Source organism: Saccharomyces kudriavzevii, assembly GCF_947243775.1.
Source record: "Saccharomyces kudriavzevii IFO 1802 strain IFO1802 genome assembly, chromosome: 8".
In the NCBI taxonomy this organism is placed as follows: domain Eukaryota; kingdom Fungi; phylum Ascomycota; class Saccharomycetes; order Saccharomycetales; family Saccharomycetaceae; genus Saccharomyces; species Saccharomyces kudriavzevii.
This window is the reverse complement of record NC_079279.1, coordinates 240790-267298: the sequence shown is the minus strand read 5'-3', so window position 1 is coordinate 267298 and position 26509 is coordinate 240790. Positions and strand designations below refer to the sequence as shown.

General features: G+C 39.3%; 13 protein-coding genes across 13 annotated transcripts; 6 read left to right on the top strand and 7 right to left on the bottom strand.

The window, feature by feature from the left end:
• Nucleotides 1-313: 313 nt before the first annotated feature.
• Nucleotides 314-2044, top strand: HXT4 (hexose transporter HXT4; the record flags this gene model as incomplete). Its single annotated transcript, XM_056228472.1, has 1 exon — nucleotides 314-2044. The coding sequence occupies one exon, from the start codon at nucleotides 314-316 to the stop codon at nucleotides 2042-2044; it is 1731 nt and encodes a 576-aa protein (XP_056088190.1).
• Nucleotides 2045-2381: 337 nt separating this feature from the next.
• Nucleotides 2382-4310, top strand: MSR1 (arginine--tRNA ligase MSR1; the record flags this gene model as incomplete). The annotated part of the gene is made up of 1 exon (XM_056228471.1): nucleotides 2382-4310. The coding sequence occupies one exon, from the start codon at nucleotides 2382-2384 to the stop codon at nucleotides 4308-4310; it is 1929 nt and encodes a 642-aa protein (XP_056088189.1).
• Nucleotides 4311-4508: 198 nt separating this feature from the next.
• YNG2 (histone acetyltransferase YNG2) lies at nucleotides 4509-5357 on the top strand (the record flags this gene model as incomplete). Its single annotated transcript, XM_056228469.1, has 1 exon — nucleotides 4509-5357. One exon carries the CDS (start codon nucleotides 4509-4511, stop codon nucleotides 5355-5357), a length of 849 nt encoding a protein of 282 aa, XP_056088188.1.
• A 477-nt stretch (nucleotides 5358-5834) lies between these two features.
• Nucleotides 5835-6470, top strand: GAR1 (H/ACA snoRNP pseudouridylase subunit GAR1; the record flags this gene model as incomplete). Its single annotated transcript, XM_056228468.1, has 1 exon — nucleotides 5835-6470. One exon carries the CDS (start codon nucleotides 5835-5837, stop codon nucleotides 6468-6470), a length of 636 nt encoding a protein of 211 aa, XP_056088187.1.
• A 293-nt stretch (nucleotides 6471-6763) lies between these two features.
• Nucleotides 6764-7651, bottom strand: RPF1 (rRNA-binding ribosome biosynthesis protein RPF1; the record flags this gene model as incomplete). Its single annotated transcript, XM_056228467.1, has 1 exon — nucleotides 6764-7651. One exon carries the CDS (start codon nucleotides 7649-7651, stop codon nucleotides 6764-6766), a length of 888 nt encoding a protein of 295 aa, XP_056088186.1.
• Nucleotides 7652-8024: 373 nt separating this feature from the next.
• RTC3 (Rtc3p) lies at nucleotides 8025-8360 on the bottom strand (the record flags this gene model as incomplete). Its single annotated transcript, XM_056228466.1, has 1 exon — nucleotides 8025-8360. One exon carries the CDS (start codon nucleotides 8358-8360, stop codon nucleotides 8025-8027), a length of 336 nt encoding a protein of 111 aa, XP_056088185.1.
• A 1066-nt stretch (nucleotides 8361-9426) lies between these two features.
• NAM8 (Nam8p) lies at nucleotides 9427-10968 on the bottom strand (the record flags this gene model as incomplete). The annotated part of the gene is made up of 1 exon (XM_056228465.1): nucleotides 9427-10968. One exon carries the CDS (start codon nucleotides 10966-10968, stop codon nucleotides 9427-9429), a length of 1542 nt encoding a protein of 513 aa, XP_056088184.1.
• A 384-nt stretch (nucleotides 10969-11352) lies between these two features.
• On the bottom strand, nucleotides 11353-12357 carry IPI1 (Ipi1p; the record flags this gene model as incomplete). The annotated part of the gene is made up of 1 exon (XM_056228464.1): nucleotides 11353-12357. One exon carries the CDS (start codon nucleotides 12355-12357, stop codon nucleotides 11353-11355), a length of 1005 nt encoding a protein of 334 aa, XP_056088183.1.
• Nucleotides 12358-12904: 547 nt separating this feature from the next.
• STE12 (homeodomain family transcription factor STE12) lies at nucleotides 12905-14971 on the bottom strand (the record flags this gene model as incomplete). Its single annotated transcript, XM_056228463.1, has 1 exon — nucleotides 12905-14971. The coding sequence occupies one exon, from the start codon at nucleotides 14969-14971 to the stop codon at nucleotides 12905-12907; it is 2067 nt and encodes a 688-aa protein (XP_056088182.1).
• Nucleotides 14972-15539: 568 nt separating this feature from the next.
• SAM35 (SAM complex subunit SAM35) lies at nucleotides 15540-16529 on the bottom strand (the record flags this gene model as incomplete). Its single annotated transcript, XM_056228462.1, has 1 exon — nucleotides 15540-16529. The coding sequence occupies one exon, from the start codon at nucleotides 16527-16529 to the stop codon at nucleotides 15540-15542; it is 990 nt and encodes a 329-aa protein (XP_056088181.1).
• Nucleotides 16530-17585: 1056 nt separating this feature from the next.
• KSP1 (putative serine/threonine protein kinase KSP1) lies at nucleotides 17586-20699 on the top strand (the record flags this gene model as incomplete). The annotated part of the gene is made up of 1 exon (XM_056228461.1): nucleotides 17586-20699. The coding sequence occupies one exon, from the start codon at nucleotides 17586-17588 to the stop codon at nucleotides 20697-20699; it is 3114 nt and encodes a 1037-aa protein (XP_056088180.1).
• Nucleotides 20700-21080: 381 nt separating this feature from the next.
• Nucleotides 21081-21632, bottom strand: LRP1 (Lrp1p; the record flags this gene model as incomplete). Its single annotated transcript, XM_056228460.1, has 1 exon — nucleotides 21081-21632. One exon carries the CDS (start codon nucleotides 21630-21632, stop codon nucleotides 21081-21083), a length of 552 nt encoding a protein of 183 aa, XP_056088179.1.
• Nucleotides 21633-22335: 703 nt separating this feature from the next.
• Nucleotides 22336-26421, top strand: LAM4 (Lam4p; the record flags this gene model as incomplete). The annotated part of the gene is made up of 1 exon (XM_056228458.1): nucleotides 22336-26421. One exon carries the CDS (start codon nucleotides 22336-22338, stop codon nucleotides 26419-26421), a length of 4086 nt encoding a protein of 1361 aa, XP_056088178.1.
• Between the last annotated feature and the right edge of the window lie 88 nt (nucleotides 26422-26509).

Here is a 26509-nt window from a genome sequence, read left to right as displayed (position 1 = left end):
AGATTAAGAAACAGCGGAGGACACTCAAATTTTAACGTAACACTTTTGAGTTTATGGAGGTGGGGTGGTAATGAAAAAGTGAACTAAAATAATTTTTAAGTCAGTTGTCATTGAAAAGCTTCGAGACTGGAGAAGACGTAAACAAGAGAAAAATTTTATATAAATACCAAGTATTTTACTCACTATCCAAGATTTGATACAGCATCTTTACTCTTTAACAATAATAAAAAACCATCAAGAAAAGATATATATATTCAAAGCCTCTTTCTAAGGTTTGGTTTTGAAAACAGTTTAATAGTTAAATTTAACGAAAATGTCTGAAGAAGCTGCCTATCAAGAGGATACAGCAGTCCAAAACACTCCAGCTGATGCGTTGTCACCAGTTGAATCCGATTCTAACTCTGCTTTATCTACCCCATCTAACAAAGCTGAGAGAGATGACATGAAAGATTTTGACGAAACCCATGAAGAATCAAACAATTACGTCGAAATTCCAAAGAAGCCTGCCTCCGCATACGTTACAGTCTCCATCTGTTGTTTGATGGTTGCTTTCGGTGGTTTCGTTTTCGGTTGGGATACTGGTACCATTTCTGGTTTTGTCGCTCAAACTGACTTTATCAGAAGATTCGGTATGAAGCACCACGATGGTACTTATTATTTATCTAAGGTTAGAACTGGTTTAATTGTCTCTATTTTCAACATTGGTTGTGCCATTGGTGGTATCATCTTGGCCAGGCTAGGTGATATGTATGGTCGTAAGATGGGTTTGATTGTTGTTGTTGTTATTTACATTATCGGTATCATTATTCAAATTGCCTCTATCAACAAGTGGTATCAATATTTCATTGGTAGAATTATTTCTGGTTTAGGTGTCGGTGGTATTGCTGTCTTATCTCCTATGTTAATTTCTGAAGTGTCTCCAAAACATATCAGAGGTACTCTGGTTTCATGTTACCAACTTATGATCACCGCCGGTATCTTTTTGGGTTACTGTACTAATTTCGGTACCAAAAACTACTCTAACTCTGTTCAGTGGAGAGTTCCATTAGGTTTAGGTTTCGCTTGGGCTTTGTTTATGATTGGTGGTATGACCTTCGTTCCAGAATCTCCACGTTATTTAGTTGAAGTCGGTAAGATTGAAGAGGCTAAGCGTTCTATTGCCCTATCAAACAAGGTTAGCGCCGATGATCCAGCTGTCATGGCTGAAGTCGAAGTTGTTCAATCAGCTGTCGAAGCTGAAAAATTAGCTGGTAATGCCACCTGGGGCGAAATATTCAGTACCAAGACTAAAGTTTTCCAACGTTTAATCATGGGTGCTATGATTCAATCCCTGCAACAATTGACTGGTGATAACTACTTTTTCTATTATGGTACTACCGTTTTCACAGCTGTCGGTTTAGAAGATTCTTTCGAGACTTCTATTGTCTTGGGTATTGTCAATTTCGCATCCACTTTAGTTGGTATCTTTTTAGTCGAAAGATATGGTCGTCGTAGATGTTTATTGTGGGGTGCCGCTTCCATGGTTTGCTGTATGGTTGTGTTTGCTTCTGTTGGTGTCACAAGATTGTGGCCAAATGGTAAAAAGAATGGTTCTTCCAAGGGTGCTGGTAATTGTATGATTGTCTTCACGTGTTTCTACTTGTTCTGTTTTGCTACTACTTGGGCTCCAATTCCTTTTGTCGTCAACTCTGAAACATTCCCATTGAGAGTCAAGTCCAAGTGTATGGCTATTGCTCAAGCTTGTAACTGGATCTGGGGTTTCTTGATTGGTTTCTTCACTCCATTTATTTCTGCTGCCATTGATTTCTACTACGGTTACGTTTTCATGGGCTGTTTGGTGTTTTCCTACTTCTATGTCTTTTTCTTTGTTCCAGAAACTAAGGGTTTAACTTTGGAAGAAGTTAACACCTTATGGGAAGAAGGTGTCTTGCCATGGAAATCACCTTCCTGGGTTCCACCAAGCAGAAGAAATGCTGATTATAATGCTGAAGAGTTAGCAGAGGATGACCAACCTTTCTTCAAAAAGATGTTCGGAAGAAAGTAGGTCAATTAACTAAATAATATAGACTCTCCTTTTAGAGGGAAGAAAAATAGAATTGATCTTTAATTTTTAACGCTTTATGAACTATATGTATATGATTTAATAGTTTTACGAATAATACTTTATTGAACTATAGTTTTGAATTTTTCATTACTCAAATTTCATATTTTGCTCCATCGTTTCTTTCTCTGATGAAAATTCTTTTTGATTAATTACAGTTCTTTGCCGAGAGCATTGTTTAACGTAACGGAAAGATCAGCAACAGATCGGCAAAGAGCCGTGAATACTTAGCATATAGCTATCAGTAGCTGCCAAATTTACCGCTTGACGTTGGGCCGACATGTTTAGAATTCTTGATTTCAAAAACTGCAGGCTAACCGGCCGGAGACATTTTTATTCTCATTTTCGGTATGGCTTGGGTTCCTTCTTTGATACACGATTCAGAGAAAGGTTTTGTTCTAAGACCAATATGGAACAGAAGAGGTACAGCTCTGAAACTTCGAATGTAAAGTGCAATGAACAATCTGAACGGGCAATTTATCCTTTAGATGCATTACGACAAGACATTTCAAAAGTACTGAGTAATATATCCGGAATAGATCACTCGCTAATACTCAATGCACTTGAGTCAACGAATAATATGAATAAGGGTGATTTGATACTACCTCTCCCGAAGATAGACGTAGCTGATCCTGTGGCCGTTGCTAAACGATGGGCCACTGAACTAATCGCTTGTGGAAGCTTGGGTGAAGTTTGTGCAAGAGGGCCCTTTCTTCAGTTCTCCTTCGACCAAAAGTACTTGCTGCAATCTACAGTACCAAGTATATTACTTCAAAAGAGAAAATACGGCCAGGAAAGGCCTCGTTACCAGAAAAAGGTTGTAGTAGAATTTTCATCACCAAATATTGCTAAACCATTCCATGCAGGTCACTTGAGATCAACTATAATAGGTGGTTTCCTCTCAAACTTATATGAGGCAATGGGGTGGTCCGTCACTCGTATAAACTATTTAGGTGATTGGGGTCGGCAATTTGGCCTATTGGCCGTGGGATTTGAGAGATACGGTAACGAAAAACAGCTACAGAAGCAACCAATTCAACATTTGTTCGAAGTATATGTTAAAATCAACAAGGACTTGGCGAAGGAAGAGAATAACGGGACTTCTCAATCTGGAATTGGTGGTGAAGCTCGTAATTTCTTCAAAAAGCTAGAAAATGGAGATGAGGATGCTACAAGTACATGGAATAGATTTCGCTCGTTATCTATTCACCACTACGTCCAAACCTATTCACGGTTGAACATTAACTTCGATATATTTTCCGGTGAATCACAAGTACCTAAAAAATCCATGGATGAAGCATTGAACATATTTTACCGGAATAATTTTGTTGAAGAAAAGGATGGAGCTCTTGTCATCGACTTAACCCAATGGTCGAAAAGTCTAGGTAAAGTTGTGGTGCGGAAATCAGACGGGACTACTTTGTACTTGACAAGAGACGTTGGCGCAGCCATGGAACGCAAAAAAAATCTGAAATTTGATGAAATGGTATACGTGATTTCTTCACAGCAAGACTTATATATGTCCCAACTCTTCATGATACTGCAGAAAATGAACTTTGAATGGGCAAAGGATTTAAAGCATGTAAATTTTGGTATGGTACAAGGCATGTCAACAAGAAAAGGAAACGTAGTTTTTTTGGATACCATTTTAGATGAGGCAAGGGATAAAGCCCTTCAAATTATGAAGAATAACAAAATGAAAATATCTCAAGTGAATGATCCACAGCGGGTTGCTGACTTGATCGGTATATCTGCCATAATTATTCAAGATATGAAGTCAAAACGCATCAATAATTACGAATTCAATTGGAGCAGAATGTTATCTTTCGAAGGTGATACGGGGCCGTACTTGCAATACACACATTCCAGACTTAGATCTTTAGAAAGGAGCTCCAGCAACTTTACGACTGATATGCTGGTGCATGCAGATTTTTCAAAATTAAATGAGCCACCGCTAGTTGAGCTCGTAAGGCTGCTCGCACAGTATCCGGATATTCTCAGAAGAGCATTCAAAACGCAAGAGCCTGCCACGATTGTGACTTATCTGTTCAAACTTTGTCATCAGATCTCTTCATGCTACAAAAAAGTATGGATTGCCGGAAAAACTTCAGACATTGCTATACCACGACTCGCCATATATTCGGCAAGCAGACAAGTACTGCACAATGCAATGACACTGTTAGGGCTAATACCAGTCGATAGGATGTAATTTAGCAGGGGCTAGAATATACTAGGTTAACTTCAATATAATCATGTAAATAGAGCAATGCTTAAACATTACGTACAGAATGATACGTATTTGTGCTTTTTCCTCAAAGTCATTTATTAGTAAGCTGATCACCATCATTTTATATGGAATCGGACAATAAAACGTATAAGTCAATATTGAGAACAGAATCAATAGAGGATGGATCCAAGTTTAGTTCTAGAGCAAACAATACAAGATGTGTCAAATCTTCCATTCGAGTTTCGTTATCTTCTAGAAGAGATCGGTTCAAATGATTTGAAGTTCAACGAAGAAAAAAAGAGATGCGAACAAAAAGAATCACAGATACACAAATTTATAAGGCAACAAGGTTCTATACCAAAGCACCCACAGGAGGATGAACTTGACGAAGAAATAAAAGAGTCACTTTTGGAATGTCAGTTCTTGCAAGGTAAAAAATGTGTTTTGGCGAATACTGCCCTCTTTCTTATTGCTAGACATTTGAATAAGTTAGAAAGCAATATAGCTTTATTGGAAGAAGATGGCGTACTAGCTCCTGTGGAAGAAGACGGAGACGTCGATAGTGCCGCTGAGGCTTCTAGGGAGAGCTCAGTGATGAGCAGCGGTAGTGTAAAAAAGAAGAGAGCTGCATCCAGTTCAGGATCTGTGCCACCGGCTTTGAAAAAGAAAAAAACTAATCGTACATCTAAACTGCAAAATGAAATAGATGTTTCCCCAAGAGAAAAATCTGCCATTCCAGTGAGTCCAAGCCTTGAAAACAAAGTCGCAAGGACAAAAGAATTCAAAAACAATAGAAATGGGAAGGGCCAAAACGGTTCACTTGAAAATGAGGATGAAGATAAAACTTTATACTGTTTCTGCCAAAGGGTGTCATTTGGGGAAATGGTTGCTTGTGATGGTCCCAATTGTAAATATGAGTGGTTTCATTATGATTGTGTAGACTTAAGAGAACCTCCAAAGGGAACGTGGTATTGTCCTGAATGCAAAATCGAGACAGAAAAAAACAAACTGAAAAGAAAACGCAACTAAGCGGAGATGGACTTTTGGAACTGGATGATCCCATTTATACTAGTAATATTGCATGAGCAAGAAACGCCTATTACCTACGTGACGGTGTGCTTTAGTAATTGAGAAAAGCAGGTTTTAAAGAGATCAGCCGTCAAGGACTCACAATGCATTACACAGTTACATGTACACACAAATACTTGTGGTTCAAGCGAAGATATGATTATAACGTATCTAGATATATACGATATTTTCATGCAATATGTATGCATTACGATCTTCGGGCCGTTTTTGCAAGCTAAAACAGGCACGTGACCTCTTTTTTTTTTTTTCACTTTGACGTCGGGAATTTTTTTGTAGTGAAAAAATTTTCGAGATGAGGAAAGGAAAGCACAATAATAATCCATTAGCGTTACAAAGTGATAATCTTTTCAGTAAAGTGTTTAATTGCTAACAATTTTCAGATCATCACTCAAGTAAGATACCTAACTAAATAAAATAATGAGTTTCAGAGGAGGTAACAGAGGTGGTCGTGGTGGCTTCCGTGGCGGCTTTCGTGGTGGACGTGGTGGCGGTGTTAGATCATTCCAACAAGGACCACCAGACGCTGTTTTAGAAATGGGAGCTTTCGTACATCCATGTGAAGGTGATATTGTTTGCCGCTCCATCAACACTAAGGTTCCCTACTTCAATGCGCCAATATATTTGGAAAATAAAACTCAAGTTGGTAAAGTCGATGAAATATTGGGTCCATTGAATGAAGTTTTCTTCACCATAAAATGTGGTGACGGTGTTCAAGCTACCAGTTTCAAAGAAGGTGACAAATTTTACATCGCTGGTGACAAACTCTTGCCTATTGAAAGGTTTTTACCTAAACCAAAGGTAGCAGGCCCACCAAAGCCAAAAAACAAGAAGAAGAGAGGTGGTGCTCCAGGCGGTCGTGGCGGCGCACCAATGGGCCGCGGTGGTGCTAGAGGCGGCTTCAGAGGCGGATCTCGTGGTGGTAGTTCATTCAGAGGCGGATCTCGTGGTGGTAGTTCATTCAGAGGTGGATCTCGTGGCGGCTCATTCAGAGGTGGTTCCCGTGGTGGTTCCCGTGGCGATTTCCGTGGTGGTTTCAGAGGGGGTAGAAGATAATATCTTTCACCCAGATAAAAGGTACTTTATCCTTTTGATTTTTTCACAAATGTTTTATCTCTTAAACTTATTATATCCGCCCAAAAACTTCTAACATCAAAAAAAAATTGACTACCGGTTTGTTCTGTACACTATAAAATCTATGTATCTGATTTATTTACTTGTAATAAATTGACCTAAAAAAAAGAGAAATTCAACCATGCCAACTGCGGTTATCCTTGAAATGCTAAACTGATCTGTCCGCCAATTGATTTACCAGCATGTCCTGCCCTACACAGTATATGCATGCAAAACTATAAATAAAACTTCTTCTTTTCTTTATCCATCTCAGGCTTATGTTCCCATTCGGTCTCTTCCTTGATACCTCTCTGCAACCTTTTCAGTTTGAGAGTGAACTGTGGGCCCAATTCTTGCAAACCTACTCTTTCATTATCTTTGAAAACATAGCGGTGCCTTCTGAAAAAAATGTAATCTCTTTGGTTATGTAAAGTGATCACTTGTCTACCTTCAATATCAGGGTTCTGAGGCAAAATAGACTGGAACAGTCTTCCCACTGTTTGACCCAGTCTTGTCTGAAAATTATTCAGAATCAGTTCTGGAATATGACTGGTCGGTCTGCCGTGCCCAACAATTTTCTTCACCTCCACGAAGGATGAGAGCTTGAAATAGAACGTTGGCCCCTCTGGCAAATGTATAAATGTTAGACCGGTTACCTTTTTCTTATCTTCATTGATTATGACAATGTCCGTGAAGTTTCTCTTTATGCAAATATCAGATATTTCCTTTAGTTTATAGCCAAATTTTCTCTTCACAAACGTAACATTTGGCAACACCTCAATCATGATGTTAGCAAACTCATAAGCACTTTTCTTTGCGTTTACATTCGTGGTCAAGAAGATCTTTGGCGGTTCGTTGGAATTACCGTTGAAGTATTTCATTAGGTCGTCTTCATCTCCCTCCACTTCCTTGTTAATGGTTTCATCGTAGACCCTGGTATTTTCTATAGTCTGTGTTACATTCTCTTTCAACCTTTGCTCCCGCAGCTCCGGATTGTCTCTCTCCTCCTTAGCCCTCTTTCTTCTCATTGTATGACGTTCTTTGTTCTTATCATGCTTGATATCAGCGAAGATTTCCTGCCTTTTCAGCTTATTTGTGATGTTTATCTCGTTTCCGGGAGCCATTCTTACGTAATTGATGTCTTCAGCTTAACTTGACTTTCTCTTTATGGTCAGGTCATGAAGCACCAAACGTATCATTTCTTTTCTCACTAGCTCATCTCATCGCTAAAATTTTTCATGTTCGTCTACTCGCCATAAAAGTCACGTCTGACGAAGGAAGTGCACTCCGTGCAAATGCGGCATTAGAAAGCGTAAATACGTGTGTATATGTAAGTATACACAGATAGATAGATAGATATATACGTTTCTCGTCCATTCAATGCCTTAAAAAAGACAAAGATAAAGATAATGCATGCATAACAGCGATGAAGCACTCCATTTCAGATTCGCGACGTGTATTCAATGCAGGCTGTCCGAAGAGAGAACCAAAAACTGGCTATTTGTAGCCGTTGGTTCCTGCATTACCCCCTTTGGTTTTGAGACTGGAGGTACTGGAGTTTGGTTTACCTTCTCTCAATATCAGATCGATAATTTCTTCAATTTTCTTACCCTTGCCGAACTCGTTTTCTATTTGAGCCTTGGATGCAGCACCTAGTTCTCCTTCGGCACCCCTACCATCTTGTGGGGTGAAAACCTCGAAGACTTCAACAACCTCGGAAAGCTTACCAATGGATGGATTTTTCAGATAGTCCTCCACGAGCTCTTCGGATGCAGTGAATACGATCAAATCAGTATTCTCGCCCCTGTAAAAATACTTAACTACGGTAGACATGTTGTTTTTGTTTGCGAATGCGATTCTTATCTGGTTTTTGTCAGTCAATTTGGAATATCAAATGACAGACAGATACTTTATTTTACTTTAGAAGGAGGAAGAAAAAGGGAATCTCCAACATCCAACCAGCTTAGAGAAAATATTCCTATCAGTTAAATACGTCTATATCTCCCTGTTTGCGGCAACCCCTTCTGCCATCAGGCCCCGTTTAACCACCAAAGAAGGGTAATGTTGTTGCATACGGCAGGCCAAGTAGTCGAAATAAGGAGAAAAGAAGCTTGAAGGACAAGGACGATCGCCACTCGTAAGGGGCCATGATGTCAGAAAAGGACAATCGGGGGGCATTTTCGCTAAATCGGATTTCCAAGAGTGCTTTCCTTCTGCCGAGACTTGACGTTTTTTTTTAGACCTACGAGGCTAACTATCGAAACGCGCAGGCCAACAATCAAGCCCGAAAACCACAACTACGTAATGGGGAGCGAAAAATGAGTCAAATCTGGCACACAAGGAAGGGAGACATGCCAGTAGAAGGAGTATGCTGTGTTTCTGGCACAACCGCAAACACACAGACACTACGTAGATTCGGAAGACGACTGCAATGGCGTCTCTAACACAGCGGGTGCAACCGGCAGTGCAATGAAAGTAATATTATATTAAAATACATCAATAATAAGTTGTCGAAAAATACGAAAGAAAAAAAAGTGTAGGAAAGAGATAAATAGAAGAAACAGGGTGAGAAGAGTTCAATAAGTAGCATCGGAGGAAAGAAAACTGAAGAGAGTAGAAGGAAACCATAAACACACTTAAAAAGCATAAAGTCTTGAATTGAATTAAAAATAAGAATGGTCTTGAAAGAAATGAAGGTCAAGAGGGAAAGCGCAATAGAATGGTACAGTAGACATTTATTTTTGGAGACTTGGCAAAAAAAACACAAAGCAAAAGAAAATAAAACACAGTAGATCGCAGTCAGCCTAAGATCATTAACACTGGAGTAAAAAAAAAAGCGCCCAGAAACAGAAAAAAGGGGATGAGAGAGAAAACAAACATTTTTATATACATGTATGGCTCAAGCAAACATAAAGCCATTACTTCCTTGCTCCAAACGGTTTAACATTGCATTTGTGTTGCTTGCAAACGCTTCGTTCCCTTGCATCATAACTTGCTGAGCGTTGGCGTCTGGAGGGCCCATAGAGTCAGTTGCTAGACTGGCAGCAGATGCATTCGTAGCATTGTTATTACCGTAGAAAACTAACCCGTTCAAGCCTAGGCCACTAGCATTGGAGTATGGATCAGGATAGTTCAAAGTTTGAGAACCTGGAAGCATCGAAGCTGCAATGTGATTATTTGGCGGAGCGGGATTTTCGTACGTACTAGAAGGAATGTATCCGTAGCTAGGTTGTTGTAAAGCCGGTTGCTGTTGCTGAACCTGCAGAGAGTTGCTTAACATGGCTTGTTGAAGCAACGCCGTTTGCTTGGCAGACCTACCCCAAGAAAGCCTAACTCTTGAATTTGCGATGGGAAAACCTTGCATTCCGGCAATGGCTGCCTCGGCTGATAGTCGGTCGACATATTGAACAAACCCGCAACCTTTGCCAACTGGAATCTTTACATAAACAATTGTACCAAAAGGTTGGAAGTAAGCACGAAGTTCGTCCTCAGTCACCAACGATGATAGTCCTCCAATAAAGACAGTCGTGTTGTTTGGATCAGTGAAGTGGTTTAAAGATGGCTGCTGTTGCACTGGATAAATGAATTGCGAGACATTGTTTCCTTTCGAGCTCATATTATTGGCAACATTGCCTAATAATGATTGGTTCTTGGAGTGAAACCTCGGGTCGAAATTTTCATTGTTTAATGATGAAGAGCTACGGCCTTGATCGATATTACCATTGACATGCACGTTTTGCTGTTGCTGACCAGACGTAGGACCTACTTTTATGGCTCTACCATTCAAGAAGACGCCCTGCATTTCTGACAAGGCTAACTGTTCTTCATCAGCATTGGTAAACTTTACAAAACCATATCCCTTGGACATTCCTGTGACCTGGTCATGTACTATTTTGGCATGAGAGGCAGAGGCATATCTATTGATGAAAAGCTCGAATAGTTGAGACTCAGTAACATTTGGTGCCAAATCTCCAACAAATATAGAGTAGCTATTACCGCTCTTCATGTTGGCACCGTTAATATTGTTCGAATAGGATGATGTAGCCCAGTTTAACTTCAATTTTCTATTTGGGAAATTGGGTATAAGCATCCCATTCTTCAAAAGGGCGTTTGCCGCATGTGTGGAGGAGGGGAAATCAATAAAACAATATCCTTGATTATTCTTTGGACCCACTGATGGTCTAGAACCACTATTAGAGGGGTTGTTCCACATCATCCGAACGTTAACGTTCGCTTCGCCTAGAGATGTCCAAATTTGTCTAATAGTGTTCTTATCCCAAGTAGGATCCAAGTCCCCCATGTATAATTGATTACCAGTAGTTCCCGGATTTTGGACATTCAAACCGCTTGTGCTGCTATTATTGATATCCGTAGAGGTAGCATCATTACTTGTCAGATTTCCCCTATTTTTGGGATAGTAGCCAAATTGATTATAGGACATTTGTACCTGCAAATGTATCAGGAACCTGTGAAGGGATGTAGATACGAACCTAATCGATTAAGCTGATGAAATGAACGGAAAGAAACCCAAAAGCAAAGAGTATGGTTCGGTTTTGATTGTCCCAATAAAGCCGCGTCGACTTAAATATTTGTCACTAAGAGAAGGTTCTGATATATAGATATACGCACACACAACTTCGCCACCAACCCGAATCGAAACAGTCCTTAAAAAGCTCTTCCCTTTGTGCCAATAGCATTTGAAAAATAAACAAACTCAGATCTACAAAAAAATCAGGATTCCTGCATTTTTCGCCTTGTCTTCCGCGAGGGTAACGAATAAAAGTAATGTATCTATAAGTTACACGCTATAAATTCAATAAGGATGTTAGTCGAAGACTTTTGCAAGCAGCTTCTTAAGATTGTTTGCACTTTTACCGCACTCACCCCCTTCTTTAATGATGATTTCAATTTGTTTGCGTACTATGGGCAGAAATTGTTCGCTGAAAGCAGCTCTACGAGTATCGATGTCTTGTGTAGCCAACGACAATAGAGCAGCATTGGCTCCATTTGCCGCTGCATCCTTGACTTTCAGTTCTCTGGTAAACAGTTTCAAATGCTCAAACGGCTGAGGGTATTCAGGAATTAAATATGGGTTTCGTAACTCACTGGTGTGTTCCAAAGACTGTGCTGCGTCGTTGTCACCCCTGGCAGATTCATCTTGACATCCGTATTCAACAAGTGTGTATAGGGCACTGAGATGAATACTAACATACTTAGCGTTTCGCTTCTTTGTTTGTACTACACTTGCACTTTCATTTTTACCAACTTGGCCCCAACCAAGAACTCCATAAACACCATTGAGAAGTTTAACCCAAGATTTTCTTACTACTTCATCGCTACAAAACTTCAACAAGTGAGAAAGAAACTTTGTGGAGTCCGCCTGAATTTGCGTAACAATATGGGTCATTGCCATATTAATGTATAAGACAAAAATGTTGCAGTGCAATTTCAGAATCTCAGCATCACGGCTACCTATCTCGTCTATAAGGTCGATTAGCCCCTGGCGTACTTGCTGCGATTCATCGCAAATTAACGGTATACTTTGAGTGAGCAGTGGTGTCATAAGTCGTGAATTTATTATGGAAGGTATTGATTTCTGGAACTTTATCAGAGTCTCTTTTCTAACATTGATGTTATGATGTTTTAACAGCGTTAATCGTTTCGTCAGATCATGCGGATCTTGGTCTAGATGTTGGTTTCTTATGGAGATGGTTTTGGAAACAAAAGAAGTATCGGTAGCATTGCTTGCTTTTTCCTTCGGCTTACCAACTTTCAACTTTTTTCTTAGAAAATCTTTCTTCTTTTGCTTTTGCTTTCTTGATTTTGTCATTGCTTATTTTGAGACTTGTCTTCACAGCTTTTCTTCTTTGATTGCAACCTTAAACTGTCAAAATGATTGATGACTTTTCCATATAATTGGCACTTCCCATTTTTTCTTAGTGGAAAAATTTTCCGATGCCCTTGCCTATTTTTCAAAAGCAAAAGTGATGTTTTAAGAAGTATCAAAAAAACTATGTAGATACAGGCCTAATTATTAAGTAAGCATGGCATTTTGAAAGTCATGTTTAAGGCCTCATAGTTTTGATGATATTTATCACATAATGTGACATCAGTGAGATTACATATGTAGTGGTACTATATTAACTTTTTTTATGGTATTTATTGTTTTTGTCATTGACATGATTACATTTTATTACATTTTATTACATTTTATTGCGCTTTTCTTACGTTTTGTTTTGCTCTAGGTTTGTTTGAGTTTGTTTATTGAAAAACAGATTGTCCTTGTTATTTTGTCCTGAGTATTATTTAATACTAAATTCTGGCCAGCATCTTTGATTTACTTTTTTTATATTAGAAGTTTAAAAAGGCATTACATTTCATGCTGCATCAGAAAGATTTTTTTTGAAACTTCCACTTGTATCTATCTCTGGAGAATCATCTCCATCTTCCTCTGATTGAACCACCAATGAATTTGAATCCGGTGTTGGCATCGAAATTTCTTTACGCTTATCCGAACGAGCGGGATCTTCATCGGCAGTGCTTGGCTTAGTTTTGGCCTCCAAGTTGATTTTGTATTGCTTCTGGTAGGCGCTTGTCTTAATATGCAGTGGCTTTGAAACTTTTGCGCACTTGCTCATAGATTGTTTACTATTTATGGAAATATTTCCTTGTGAAGCCTTCATTCCCACAGTTCTTCGCCGTGGATACTGATTTATGTTTTGAGGATATATCGTGCTAGGAGGATAATTTTTAGCAGTAGTAGACGGTGCTCTCGAACTGTATGGTGAAACTGCGGCGTTCCACTGAATTGGATTTGAATTCTGCATATATGGGAACATGGCCGAACCTGGTGTCGATCTATAGTTTGGTGTGTATGGTCTTGGAACATATGTTGGAGCCGGTTGCATAGCTTGAGGGGGCAAAACATTCCAAGAATTTGCTGTCTGTGGATACAACATATTATTATCACAAACTTCTGGGGGGAAGAAAAGATCATCCGCACCATAAAAAGCTTGATCAAGTAAAGGATCTCCTACCATAGGATTATATGGCATTTTTGGATAATATCCTGGAATCATGCCATTTGGATAAGACTGTTGGAAGTTATTTGAATATAGTTGATGTTGCTTAGCTTGCTGACTGGAATTATGTGATTTGGAACTCGTGCTGTTCTCATTTAGTCGGGATTCTTCGAAATCCACCGGTGGATCGTCATACTTCATATAACTACTAGAATCGCCGGGAGATGCCATTTTCTCTTTACTATTATTGGATGAATAATAATCCCGATTTGTCATAAAATGCTGTCTTGATGAAGACGCCGGTACTGGGAAAGTAGGTGCCACCGATAATTGATAGGGGTATCTATTGAGAAGAGAATTTACGGGCATGGAATCTCTATCCCCCATGTTATCATACGGAATAGGTACGGAAGGCACAGCGGGCGTAAAAGCTTGTGGAGGGAACGGATCAAACGTATTTTCATCTGTGGGATACTCAACGGACACAGGAAAGTAATCAAGAGGAAAATCCTCCTCGTCTCTATCCTTAGCAACATTCTTGGGTAGGACGTGGGATGCCTCTTCTGTGAGACCGTTTAACTCTAGAGTATTTGGTTCTATGATTAGCTTTTGAGGGGTAAAGTCATCGATTTGAGGGGGGGATTCTGGCCTATTATCATCCATGAGATCGACACCCAAAAGTGGCTGAGCTGTTATTGTTACCAAGTCTGTATCTTTGAAGTTCTTATTCTCTAGCTTTGTAGGCGAGTCTTCAGACTTTATTGTACTTGACGGCCTTCTAGAATCCAAATGTTGAAGCAACTGGTCGTAGAGAGGCTTTTCGGAAGAAGAATCATATGAAAATGATAAAGCAGGTTCATTCACGGGCTTGGTTGTAGAAGTTTGACTCAAAGTTTCTCTCTTCAAATCTCTTTCCAATGCATCAGCAAATAACTTGTCATGTGCCACACTAAACCAGAAAAACACCTTCTGCTTTTTTTGAGTTTTGAGGCACATATTCCTAAATAGAAATGATAAGAATTCTGATTTTGGTTGTTCTAAAGTGGCATCTATACCGCATTTAAGATTTCTCAAATCTGAAAAAATACCCTCTTCGAATTTTTTCTTTTGAACCACCTCTCTCCCAAACTTTTGCATTCTATAAAGGCAGCATTTGACAATATCAGTGCCTGTGATATAATATAAATTGTTCCAAAATACGCAAGAAACAAAACCTTGTCCACTATTTAGGTAGTATCGCCTTATAATTTGGTTTTCTTGCCAATTTACGGGCGCTGTTGCTAAAAAGAATTTTAGATCGTCGATTAGTCTTAGTGACTCCTCAACTTCACCTGCCGTAGCTTTGCTCACTTCATCACTTTCATTATCTGTCTGAGCCTTTAAAATTTCCTCTGTTCTATTGTTGGTCAACTGGACTTTCATCCTGGGGGAACAAGACAATGTCGGTAAAAGAGAAAATGGTTCTGATGTAAGAGTATATTTTTTTCCACGAGATATCCTATAGGAAAAGCTGGTGTATCCACTTTAATTTTTTCTTGACACACTTATAAAACAAGCTTCACTGCTTACTTATTGCCTTTTTTCCTAATCGATGAATGGTATGAATAAAAAAAATCAACCAAAAGGGAGGGTGTTCAATTGTTAAAACAGAAGTTGGTGGGACTATGTGCGGGAAAAAGTAGCGTACGAGTATTTTGGTTTATGGTGTCGAGACCTGACCGCGAAAAGTTGTTCAATCTTTTTCAACTCGTTTTCTACTAGTTTCTGATATATCTACAATGTTGCAAATTTGTTTTCTTTTAAAACAGTCTTTATCTGTTTCACTTTTTCCAATGAGAGAAAAACGGTCGGCGGGGTTCGTTTCATCTTGAAACGAGCTGGCTGAAATGAAACATGCGTTTCAAAATGTTGCAAAACTAAACGCTGATATATTTACATACACAGGGACTTGATTATATATCGTATACATACACAGTCTATATACAGGCTATCACTGAACCAAATTATTCAGGATTCTCTGCGCAAAGGACACCAACTCCTTGCACTCACTTTCAACAAAAGTCTTCAACTTTATGGGTTCTTTGACGTTTATTATACAAAGAATGTAGCTTGCGATCTTTAGATTTAAGGGAGTTGGTTGATCAGTGCTTCTTAAGCAACCATTCAAGTCCGAAAGGACTCGCTTGCTATTCTCGAACAGCACATTCAAAGTCTTCTTTTCATTAATGGTATTATGTCGGTTGTGATAAATGGCGTGCATACCTTTGACAATTTCCCGATGACGTAAGTGAAACTTATTCCTCTGTAACAAAGACATCTTCAAACTATTGGCGGACAGTTTATTCAATAAAGAGTTTTCTAGGTCTAATGGCGTAGATATTGAATCATTTATTCTTTGGGAAGAGTACAATTCCATAAATTGTGCATTGGAAGTACAGAAAAGGATTTGGGTAATCCAACAATCATACAGAACCGTATCCAACAGCATATGATACATAAGCTGCTCAGAATCGTCAAGCAACCGTGACCTCATCGTTTCGTTGATGACATTCGTAGACCTCACGATTCTCTTCTTGTATCCCTCTACCAGAATGGGCAAAGTCTCGTCAGGGTTGCATAGACGAGAGAGAACCGTCAATTCATGGCTACAATAATGAGACGTCCCTCGTTCTTGTGATTGCGTGGGCAGGCGTAGACCATTCTTTTGGCACAGTGCAAGCTCAACACATAAACACCATGGATCTGTAGCCAGCACCGCCCCAGTAGTAGCCTCTGAAAAAACGTTGTAGACACCTAGCGTGTACTTGTCCTCTACAGTGAATTCCAAATCCTCATCACTGCGTTTTGCGAATGCATAGGACCTGCGCTGTACTTCAAATGTGACGGTCTTGTCCTTGTCTGCTTGCGCAGGATACACCTGCACGGGAAATGCGTCAAACATCCGTTTTACTGGCATAGGGACACTAAATAAATTCACCATTGCGCATAACAGCCTCACTTTGGTCTTAGGAGATGCCAAACGTGTGGCCATACGCTGTCCATTTCAGCTTCCACGTCCAAAACTTGTACCGTTACCCTCGTCGTTACAGCCCGGCGTTCTAAACCCCTTCCGAGACAAATTTTTATTTGTTTATCTATCTAGTAATCCGTTCCTATATAGACGGGCCGACCACAGCACGTGAAAGAACTCTCAAGATTCCACAGCAAACCATATCTAGCCCAAGCTCCTCTCATTATTACTAGCATTTTACACAAAGTTCACGCATCCAGTAACAGCGTTTACCTCTCTTTCTTCTGACTCACCTTATCTTTAGTTTGTTGATCTCAAACGAACCCTTTTTTGGTGAGCGTATTTTACACAGTCTCAAGTGTCCTCTACTATAAAAACACAATCAAGAGTGTTTATTGGCGTCCGCAGAATATTCTCGCACCCTCGATCTGCAAAGAATAATTCAACTGACCTCAATCCCCTAATTTATTCGACTTTGAAATCTTCTTAGGCTATCTTTGCATGCTTATCTGACTTGCACGTGACCCGGATATTGTTCTCTGCCCAAAAAGAACTACAAAGAAGGAAATAGAAAATAGAATATTAAGCCAAACCTATAGTTTTTAAAAGGGACATCAAAAATACAGCGGTATCAGCAAAAAAATACAGCTCTATTTACAAGGAGGGACCGTTTTCTGATTATAATTCTCCAATCTAGTATCGCAAAACTTATTTGGCCAACAAAAAAAAAATAAAAATTAAAGGATAGTTCTTTTCTCTATATTTTTCTCCAGAAGAAAAAATAATCGAAACGCACTTCGCCCTTGTACCGCATTAAAATTACAGGTCGTTATAGATTGCATATTCCTTTTCTCTTCTTTCAGTCCTACTGTTTTTTCACTTTACTTCCATTTACTCTAAAATAGAAAAATTTTAAAAAAACTTAAAAAAATTCTAAAATCCAGAATTTCAACTTTGAAAGAGAATACATTGGGGTTGTGATATCTTTGTTTTCTTCTTTTCCTTACTTTTTTCCTTTGAAACTCGATGACTTTGGACTACGAAGTTTATAAAGAAGGAGGTATCTTGAACAATCGGTACCAAAAGATAGAGGATATCAGTGAAGGTTCATATGGTTACGTGTCATTAGCTAAAGATGTTAGGGAGAAAAGACTGGTTGCGGTCAAATATATTTTCAAACTAGAAGACGATGGTCAGTATGAAAGGCCTGAGGAAGAGCGCGACGATGATGGTGATGATGACAATTGTGTTGATTGCGACGATGATGAAGACACTAAAGTTGACACTGATTGCCATGAAAATGGAGACAATAATGTCGATGTCGCCAAGAATAACGGGTCGAGCAGAGAGAAGAAACACAAACTGTACAAACATAAAAAATCTTTGATTTCTTCAAAAGTGAAATCGAGACTATCTAACAACATTTGTCTTGAAGCCATGTATGAAGTCGACGTCCAAACGAAAATTGGTAGACACAAAAATATCGCGTCACTGCTAGACTTTTTTGATTCTTATATCATCATGGAATATTGTTCTGGCGGTGATCTATATGAGGCGATCAAAGCTGATGCTGTTCCCAAAAAAACTAAGTCAATCACTCATATTATTACCCAAATTATGGATGCCATCGAATACGTCCATAATAAAGGCATATACCATCGTGACATAAAACCAGAAAATATTTTAATTTCTGGAATCGATTGGACAATCAAGCTTACAGATTGGGGGTTGGCCACTACAGATAAAACTTCCATGGATAGAAATGTCGGAAGTGAAAGATACATGTCCCCGGAATTATTTGAAAGCAACTTGGATATCAACGAAAGAAAGGAACCTTATGATTGCGCAAAAGTGGATTTATGGGCTATGGGTATCGTGTTTGTTAACATCGTTTTTCACAAGAATCCGTTTAGTATTGCCAATCAATCGGACAAATCGTTTTGTTATTTCGCTGCTAATAGAGAAGCTTTATTTGATGTATTTTCAACAATGGCTTATGATTTCTTTCAAGTATTACGATATAGTTTAACCATTGATCCTACTAATAGAGATTTGGACATGATGAGAAGTGAACTGCAGAATTTATCCGAATACACCTTGGATGATGAGTACTATAATAATTTGGATGAAGGTTATGAAGAAACCATGAACGATAGCGTGCCACCTCAACCTGTTCCTCCTTCCTCTGCGCCTGTATCATTACCTACTCCTATCTCATCGAGTGACAAACAGTCAGAACCAGAATTCAAAAAAGACTTCAATTTCAATACGGTAAATGAGAGAAGACGTTTAGATGCCCCTCAAACTCAAAATATTGCTAATGGTTTCTTTAAGAAACCGTACGCTCAACAACAGAAAATTTTCAGCCAAAGTTATAATACTACGACGCTAGCTCCTCACGAAAGAGCAAAATCTGCTCCTAAGTTCAAATTCAAGAAGCGCAATAAGTATGGGAGAACCGACAATCAATATCTCAAACCAGTAAACATTGAAGATAGGAAGAAAAGTAAAATTTTAAAAAAATCAAGGAAACCTCTTGGCATACCAACACCTAATACTCATATGAACAACTTCTTCCATGATTATAAGGCAAAGGATGAATTCAACACTAGAGATTTTTTTACTCCTCCAAGTGTCCAGAATAGGTATATGGAAGGGTTTTCTAGCAACAATAGTAAACAGTACAAGCAGAATCGTAACTATAACAATAACAACAATAATAACAACAATAACAACAGCAACAACAACCATGGAAATAATTATAATAACTATAACAGCGGTAATGGTTATATAAAAGGTTGGAACAAAAACTTCAACAAATATAGAAGACCCAGCTCTTCCAGTTATACTGGTAAATCGCCACTTTCAAGATATAGTATGAGCTATAACCACAACAATAATGGTTCTACCAACGGCAACTATGCAAGACGTGGTTCCGCTACAGTTCAACATTCGCCGGGTGCTTATATTCCACCAAATGCTAGGAATCATCATGTCAGTCCTACCAATCATCTTTTAAGGGTTCCACAACCTACTGTTCCGGATATTTCCACTGTTTTAAATGGTAAGCCTTCATATCAAGATCATTGTAACCAGGATAATATGGATTCCGAGGATGATCACGATTCTGACGATGTGTTATTCACTCTTGAAGAAAGTGATCATGATTTTGTTAATGGCATGGACAATCTATCCATGAATGATCGCTTGCCACATACAACGACAAGCGCTCATAGTGATGGTTTTACCCATGTCAACAACAATCAAAACAACAATATCAGCACTGCCCATGGTACCAATCACTATCACAGACAATATATTCCACCTTCTTTAGCAACACCATTGCATATCAATGACAACAATAATGAATCTAATGAACTACCTGATTTACTAAAATCACCTGCATCATCTGAAGCCCACTTAAACTTATCTTCCGGACCAATTGATCCTATTTTAACGGGTAGCATTAACAATCGATATTTGCACTCATCTGATTCTAAAGAAGAGGAGCAGGAGCGTAGACTCAGTCTGGAGCAAAAATTCAAAAATGGGGTTTATGTTCCACCTCATCATAGAAAGAGCTTCAACTTAGGAATTCAAGGACCACCGCCCTTGAATATGAAGACAAGTAACGAGGCTACATTGTCAGTTTCACATAATTCTGTTAATTTTGGTGGATCTTATAATTCAAGACGTTCCAGCGTCAATGAACTCAACCCACTGCATATGAATAAGCCACTTGAGAAGATGCCCGCATCACCCGGAGCTAAAAACTCGTTTGCTGGTTTTCCTAAACCCTTATTACCACGCAACCATTCAAGCACTACGATTGCATTACAAAATGAAGACGTATTCGCAGACTCCAACAATGACGCCATAATTTTTGAAGATGAAGAATATGATGGAGAAAGTGACAAAATGACTCATGGTAAGATGGATGGCGACGGCAACGAGTCATCATCCACTTCTCCTGATGAAAGACAGATTTTTGGTCCTTATGAGATCTATGCTCAAACCTACACGGGCCCCACTCATGATAAGAAATTAGGAGCCGGCAGAAAGTCTACTATTCAAGATGAGATGGTTGGATCATTGGAGCAATATAAGAATAACTGGTTAATTTTACAACAACAAGATTAAGTGAATATAGTCTCTTTGTTTTTCTAACCTTTTTTTTCCCTTCTGGAATGCATTTTAGCTTTTTCTTATTAGCGTACCATTATCGTGCGTTTTAACTTCTAAGCGCGTATGCTGTTTGATGGTAAAGCTTGGAGGACTTTCTCGAAAACCTCTTTTTTCTTTATATATCTGCACTCTTGCGTAGCGCCAATGTACACAGTGTACATAGAAGTGTTTACTGCCAACTAGAAGAATAGCATATACACGCATTATCTCAAGGAATTTTAAAATTGATATACATATATATATATATATATATGCTCAAACCATTTTAAATCCTTTTTAGAATTGTGTTCTCACATTGCCTTTTGAGTATTTTTTTGGTTATTTATCAGTACATCTCTATTTCCCTCCCTTTTTCTTGTTTACTCTGTCCGGCTTTTTGATTTTTTTATTGCTCGACTTCCTTATCTGTTCAGTATTGCTAATAATCTTGGTCACTGTACTGGTCGCCGGTTCATTGTTTTCGAATTTCGTATGCTTACCCTGGAAATTGCAATTGCTTATGGAGGGTTCGAACTGGTTTTTATTACCATCCAAGACATTGGATATAATATTCTTAGCCTTTTCTTGTTCCGCCTGCGACCTCTCATTAGATTTGGATATCTTATTATCATATTGTTTAGCTTTATCCATGTATGATTTCACCCTTTTCAGTTCGTTGAGTATGGGAGTCATGTCTCTGACACCCAACACCTTCATGCTGGCAAACATCAAGGAACTCAAGACATACGCGTAACGGTTGACCAGTTCTAGCCTAGCTCTCTCATTAGACAGTAGCAGCAGCTGTTCGTCGAGCGGTTTCGATGTTAATTTTTCTATTTCTGGCTTTAACTCGTCCAGCGCATTCGAAAAACTTCTAACGTACGGTTTTATCTTCTCAATATCTTCCATGTTTTTCCAGTTCTTTATCACGTATATATATGTCTGTCAAATTTTTTTAAAAAGCTGCTAACCAACATATACTTCTACGCATTTCAAAAGGCATCGTCTATATACCCTTCTGTTTAGCTCATCTCTGAAAAATTGCTGTGGGCTCCGTTGAAAGCGATGGTATTTAGATCCCTGGCATGTCTAATAATAGGCCGATCAAGGATTTTATTTGCCTTCCCTATTGCTCATGTATGCACCCCAACGCAAAAGTACCCACTCAATATAACATTGTAATCATTACAATAACGCCGCTTGTGTTGCTCCAAAGTCAGATAGTTCTCCACCCAAATATGGCTGGCCTCATGTGGCAAAGATCGCCCTTTCTCCTCTTGGAAGGAAATTTTCGCGGAGAACGACGGCCGCGACGGACCGGCGTAGTTCTTAGGGGTCCTGTACCTTGGCAAGAGCACTTCTAACTATAACCCTTGCAGGAGCTGAATTGAGTAGTAAGAATCCTTGTTGGGATCCTGTTCTTGTGGGGAAGGACAAGTGTTCGGACTCTTAGCATTTTTCAATACCAAATATTTGTCTGTTTCGATAGACTGCCGTTCTAAATTAGTTTTGCTCCTGCTGCTAGTAATCTCATATTACTGCTAAATTACTACTATATGTGGTTCATACGGCATATTATATTCTCTATCAGTAAGGTTGAAAGAAAGCAGTAATGTCCAAAAATCCAAGAAAGAAACACAGTTGGGGCAGCAACTTGTTAAGAAAACTAAAACTCAAACGTAAAGACAAGAAGGATCGCACTTTCTCGAATGGGGCCCAGCGCCCGGAAAAAGACTATGCTAGAACCGCAGACCGTAATGTCGATGCTGCACGATCTAAAGGCGTCGTCGGAGGTCTGGATGCTTCGTCGTTGCTCAAGCCTGAAACATTTACAGAGTCTCCGACCAAAGCATCCCAGAAGGCAGCTTCTTCCCTAGCGCCTAGTCAAGGTGTGTTTAACATCCCTATCGTCATAGATCCTATGGAGACAAATAGATTGGAAAAAACAAATGCGAGCTTGACGCCAGGGTCATTGAAATGTCGCCATCAGGATGGAAGTGCAGAATCAAATTCAAATTCCATGCAAAGCTTGTCTGTTCAGACAATGGAGGGGGAAAAGCCGACAAACGAAAGGCGAGAAGAGGCCACTAATCGCGCTGAAAAGGACACTACAGACAGTCATCATGCACACACTACCTTTGAAACTTTTCTTTCGTTTGCTCATAATGCTTTAAGCCACATTCCCAAAATAAATGTACAAGAGGGCGATGACGGCTCATCTTCCAAGAATGAGTCGAGGGACCAAAAAAAAATTTCATCTCATACATCAAAACCACTCACTGAAAAGAGTACTGATGATAGAAAGGCTCAATCGCAGCAAGAAGGCGACAGCCCGTTATTGAAAAATTTGGACTATATTCTTGCAGCATCCGCATCATCAACCCCAGTAAACCAGCAGTCAAAAACGGCCACGACGGGGGTCAAGAGTAAACCGTCGCCTTTATCTAAGTTTCCGTTTGGGAATCTTAAAAGCCATGTTCATTCAAGTTCGTCTCCCAATTCAAATTCAGGGGAAGATACATCTTCGAGCAAGGTTCAAAAGGGCCCGAGTGATATGGCTCAGAATGTGGTTTTCGAACCCACTCGGCATTCTCATGACAAATCTCTTCCTGGTATTGGAAACTTAAAACTAGAGCACTTTGGCAACTCTCAAATAACCCTTGAAGGGGGAGAAACGGCATCAACCGAATCATTATCGAAGGACGAACCGTTTGGCGACAATAACCCGCCACTGCACGGCAACTTGCACGATACTGATAAAAACAACCTTGAAAGGAAGCCTGGCCCAAAGAAGTACCCTTCTAAATTGCAGGCAGTTACTTCCTCTACAACAGATGGCCTTAAGCCTAGAAGAAGAGCAAAATCCATGGTTAATACGATGAATGATAAGCAAAACGGCAGCAATGATCTTTTACGTGATCCTAAAACGAGATTTTCTTTCAATTCCTCTAATGGGTTAGTAAGTGACGATTTGGATGATGAAGAACGCGAACCCAGGGAGATGTCCATGAAGTTTCTTAACAGGAGGTCATTTTCTCCAGGGAGCATTAGTATGGGAATGAAAGTGCTTCCTTCCACGGCAATTAAATACTCATTGAATAAGGTAAAAAATAGCACCGATATTGCTTCAACCATAATACCAAAACCTAATATTTCGAACCCTCGTCCCTCTTCAGCATTACGAAGAAGTTCTAGTAAAAGCGTCTCATCTACCCCCGTCAACATCATTGAACCGTCTAACGAAAGTGATAGACCACTCAATGTTGAAATAGAAGGTGTAGAATATGCAAGCGAAAAAAAGAATTCAGAGTTTCACGCAATATTCAAAGACTCTGGCGTAAGCCCCAATGAAAGGTTGATTTTGGATCACAGCTGTGCCTTGTCAAGAGATATTCTTCTGCAAGGCAGAATGTATATATCTGATCGACATATTGGATTCTATTCGAATATTCTCGGTTGGGTAAGCACAGTATTCATACCATTCAAGACAATCGTTCAGATAGAGAAAAAGGCTACAGCGGGGATATTTCCCAATGGAATCGTCATTGACACTTTGCATACAAAATATACGTTCGCATCTTTCACCTCCAGGGACTCCACATATGACCTAATTACTGAAGTATGGAACCAAATTATTTTGGGGAAGAGGCTACGCAGTAACAGCACAAGTATAAATAGCAGTTCAAATTCTGTTAGCGATGATTACGATGACGATTATGATGATGATTACGATGATGAAAATGACGATTTTTACGACAACAATATCACCGATTCTACTGACATGACATCGAGTGTCACCGTAGGAAAACCGGAAGATTTACCCGTACTCTTTCAAAGCTCAGGTAGCGCTGCGAACTTGTCTGCTGGCACAGGAGTCCCTCCACTGGGTCCACCAAAACACACAAGTACGGAAGCGATCTACAAGCCAGCATCCAATGAAAAACTGATTAACGAATCAACAATACCCACACCGTTGGGAAAAGTTGTAAATATTCTATTTGGTAAAGATGTTAGTTATATCACCACAATTTTGAAAGCGCAAAAGAATTATGATATTTCATCAATTCCCGCTCTTGTGGATTCACCTACGGTTTCTGAAAATACAAAAAGAGATTACTCTTATGTCAAACCAACGCCTGGGGCCATTGGCCCTAGTAAGACCAAATGTATGATAACTGAAACCGTGGAACATTTTAATTTGGAAGATTATGTACAAGTTCTGCAAACGACAAAAACTCCAGATATTCCTTCAGGAAGCTCATTTTATGTGAGAACAGTTTACCTTTTATCATGGGCAAGCAATAATGAAACAAAATTAAAGGTATACGCCTCTGTTGAATGGACAGGGAAGAGTTTAATCAAGACTGCCATTGAGAAGGGTACCTTTGATGGTATAGGGGACACAGTGAAGATACTGATTGATCAGATAAATACCCTTTCAACGAGACCTGCTATCAAAAAGAAGAAGTCTTCAAAAGAGGGCACTCTCGCGGTGTCAACATTACCGAAAATGGAGCCCAACTCTCACGCACCCACTAAACCGAATATTCAAAAAGATAAAGATGACATAATTATAAGAGAAAATGAAAATTTACCTGCTCCATTAGGGACTGTGGTCCAATTATTATTTGGTTCGAACACAGGATACATGGCTAAGGTTATCGCTAGAGACAAAAACAATGTTAACCTGGACGTAATACCAAAATTTTCACCGTCATTGACTGAAGGCGCTACAAGGCACTATGAGTACACTAAAAAATTGAACAACTCTATCGGGCCCAAACAAACAAAATGTTTATTAGCCGAGACCATCGAGCACATGGATATCAACAGCTACGTTTCAGTAATTCAAACAACGAAAACTCCCGATGTTCCATCGGGCAACAGCTTCACCGTGGAAAGCAAATTCTATCTATGCTGGGGACAACGTGACACTACAAACATGACTGTTACAACAAAAATCAACTGGGCAAGCAAATCATTTTTGAAAAGTGCGATTGAAAAAGGATCCATTGAGGGCCAGAAAACTTCTATTGATTGTATGCTATCCGAATTAAAGGACGTCATTTACGCTGCCAAAAGTAAAAAAGTCGTGAGAAAAAGAACAAAGAGCCACGACAAGCATAAACGTATTCATAATAATATTGAGCGGAGAGGCTCTCAAGACCATGAGACAAGCAATAATAAGGATGTTTTGACGTATGCTTTGAATTTTGTTCGAAATATTTTGAGTTGGGATATTCTTAAGGATATTTTTGTGTATCCTCAGAAATTAGTTTTGATCCTGGGTATGATCATCATGTGCTTTTGGTTCTCAAGGCTTTTCTTTTTTCAAGGTCAGCATAATCTTCAAATCATCAAACCGGGAAGGTTGCTCATTGACGGTCAAGAATATAGTTATGTGCCCAGTTTTGGAACACTATATAGCTCATATGAGAATACCATATCATCTGGCAAGAAGAAAACAAATATGAATTACGCACAAGATAGCAACCCTATTATTGGAAGTGAACGCGATATCTGGGACTGGATAAATGATAGAGGAAGTGGTGTATTACCTCAAAAGCATGCTATACTGGGAAACGTTAACGGACACAAATTGCAACAATTGGCAGACAGCGTTGAAATAACAGAATTACAAATCAACCATATTAGGAATATGTTGGACAGCATTAAGGAGAACGCCGAGAATACATAGTAATAGCATTTTTTATATTCCTTTTTGTATTTATGTAATAATAGTATCTACCGTACACCGACGTCAGCGGCAAATTTCTCGTTATCAT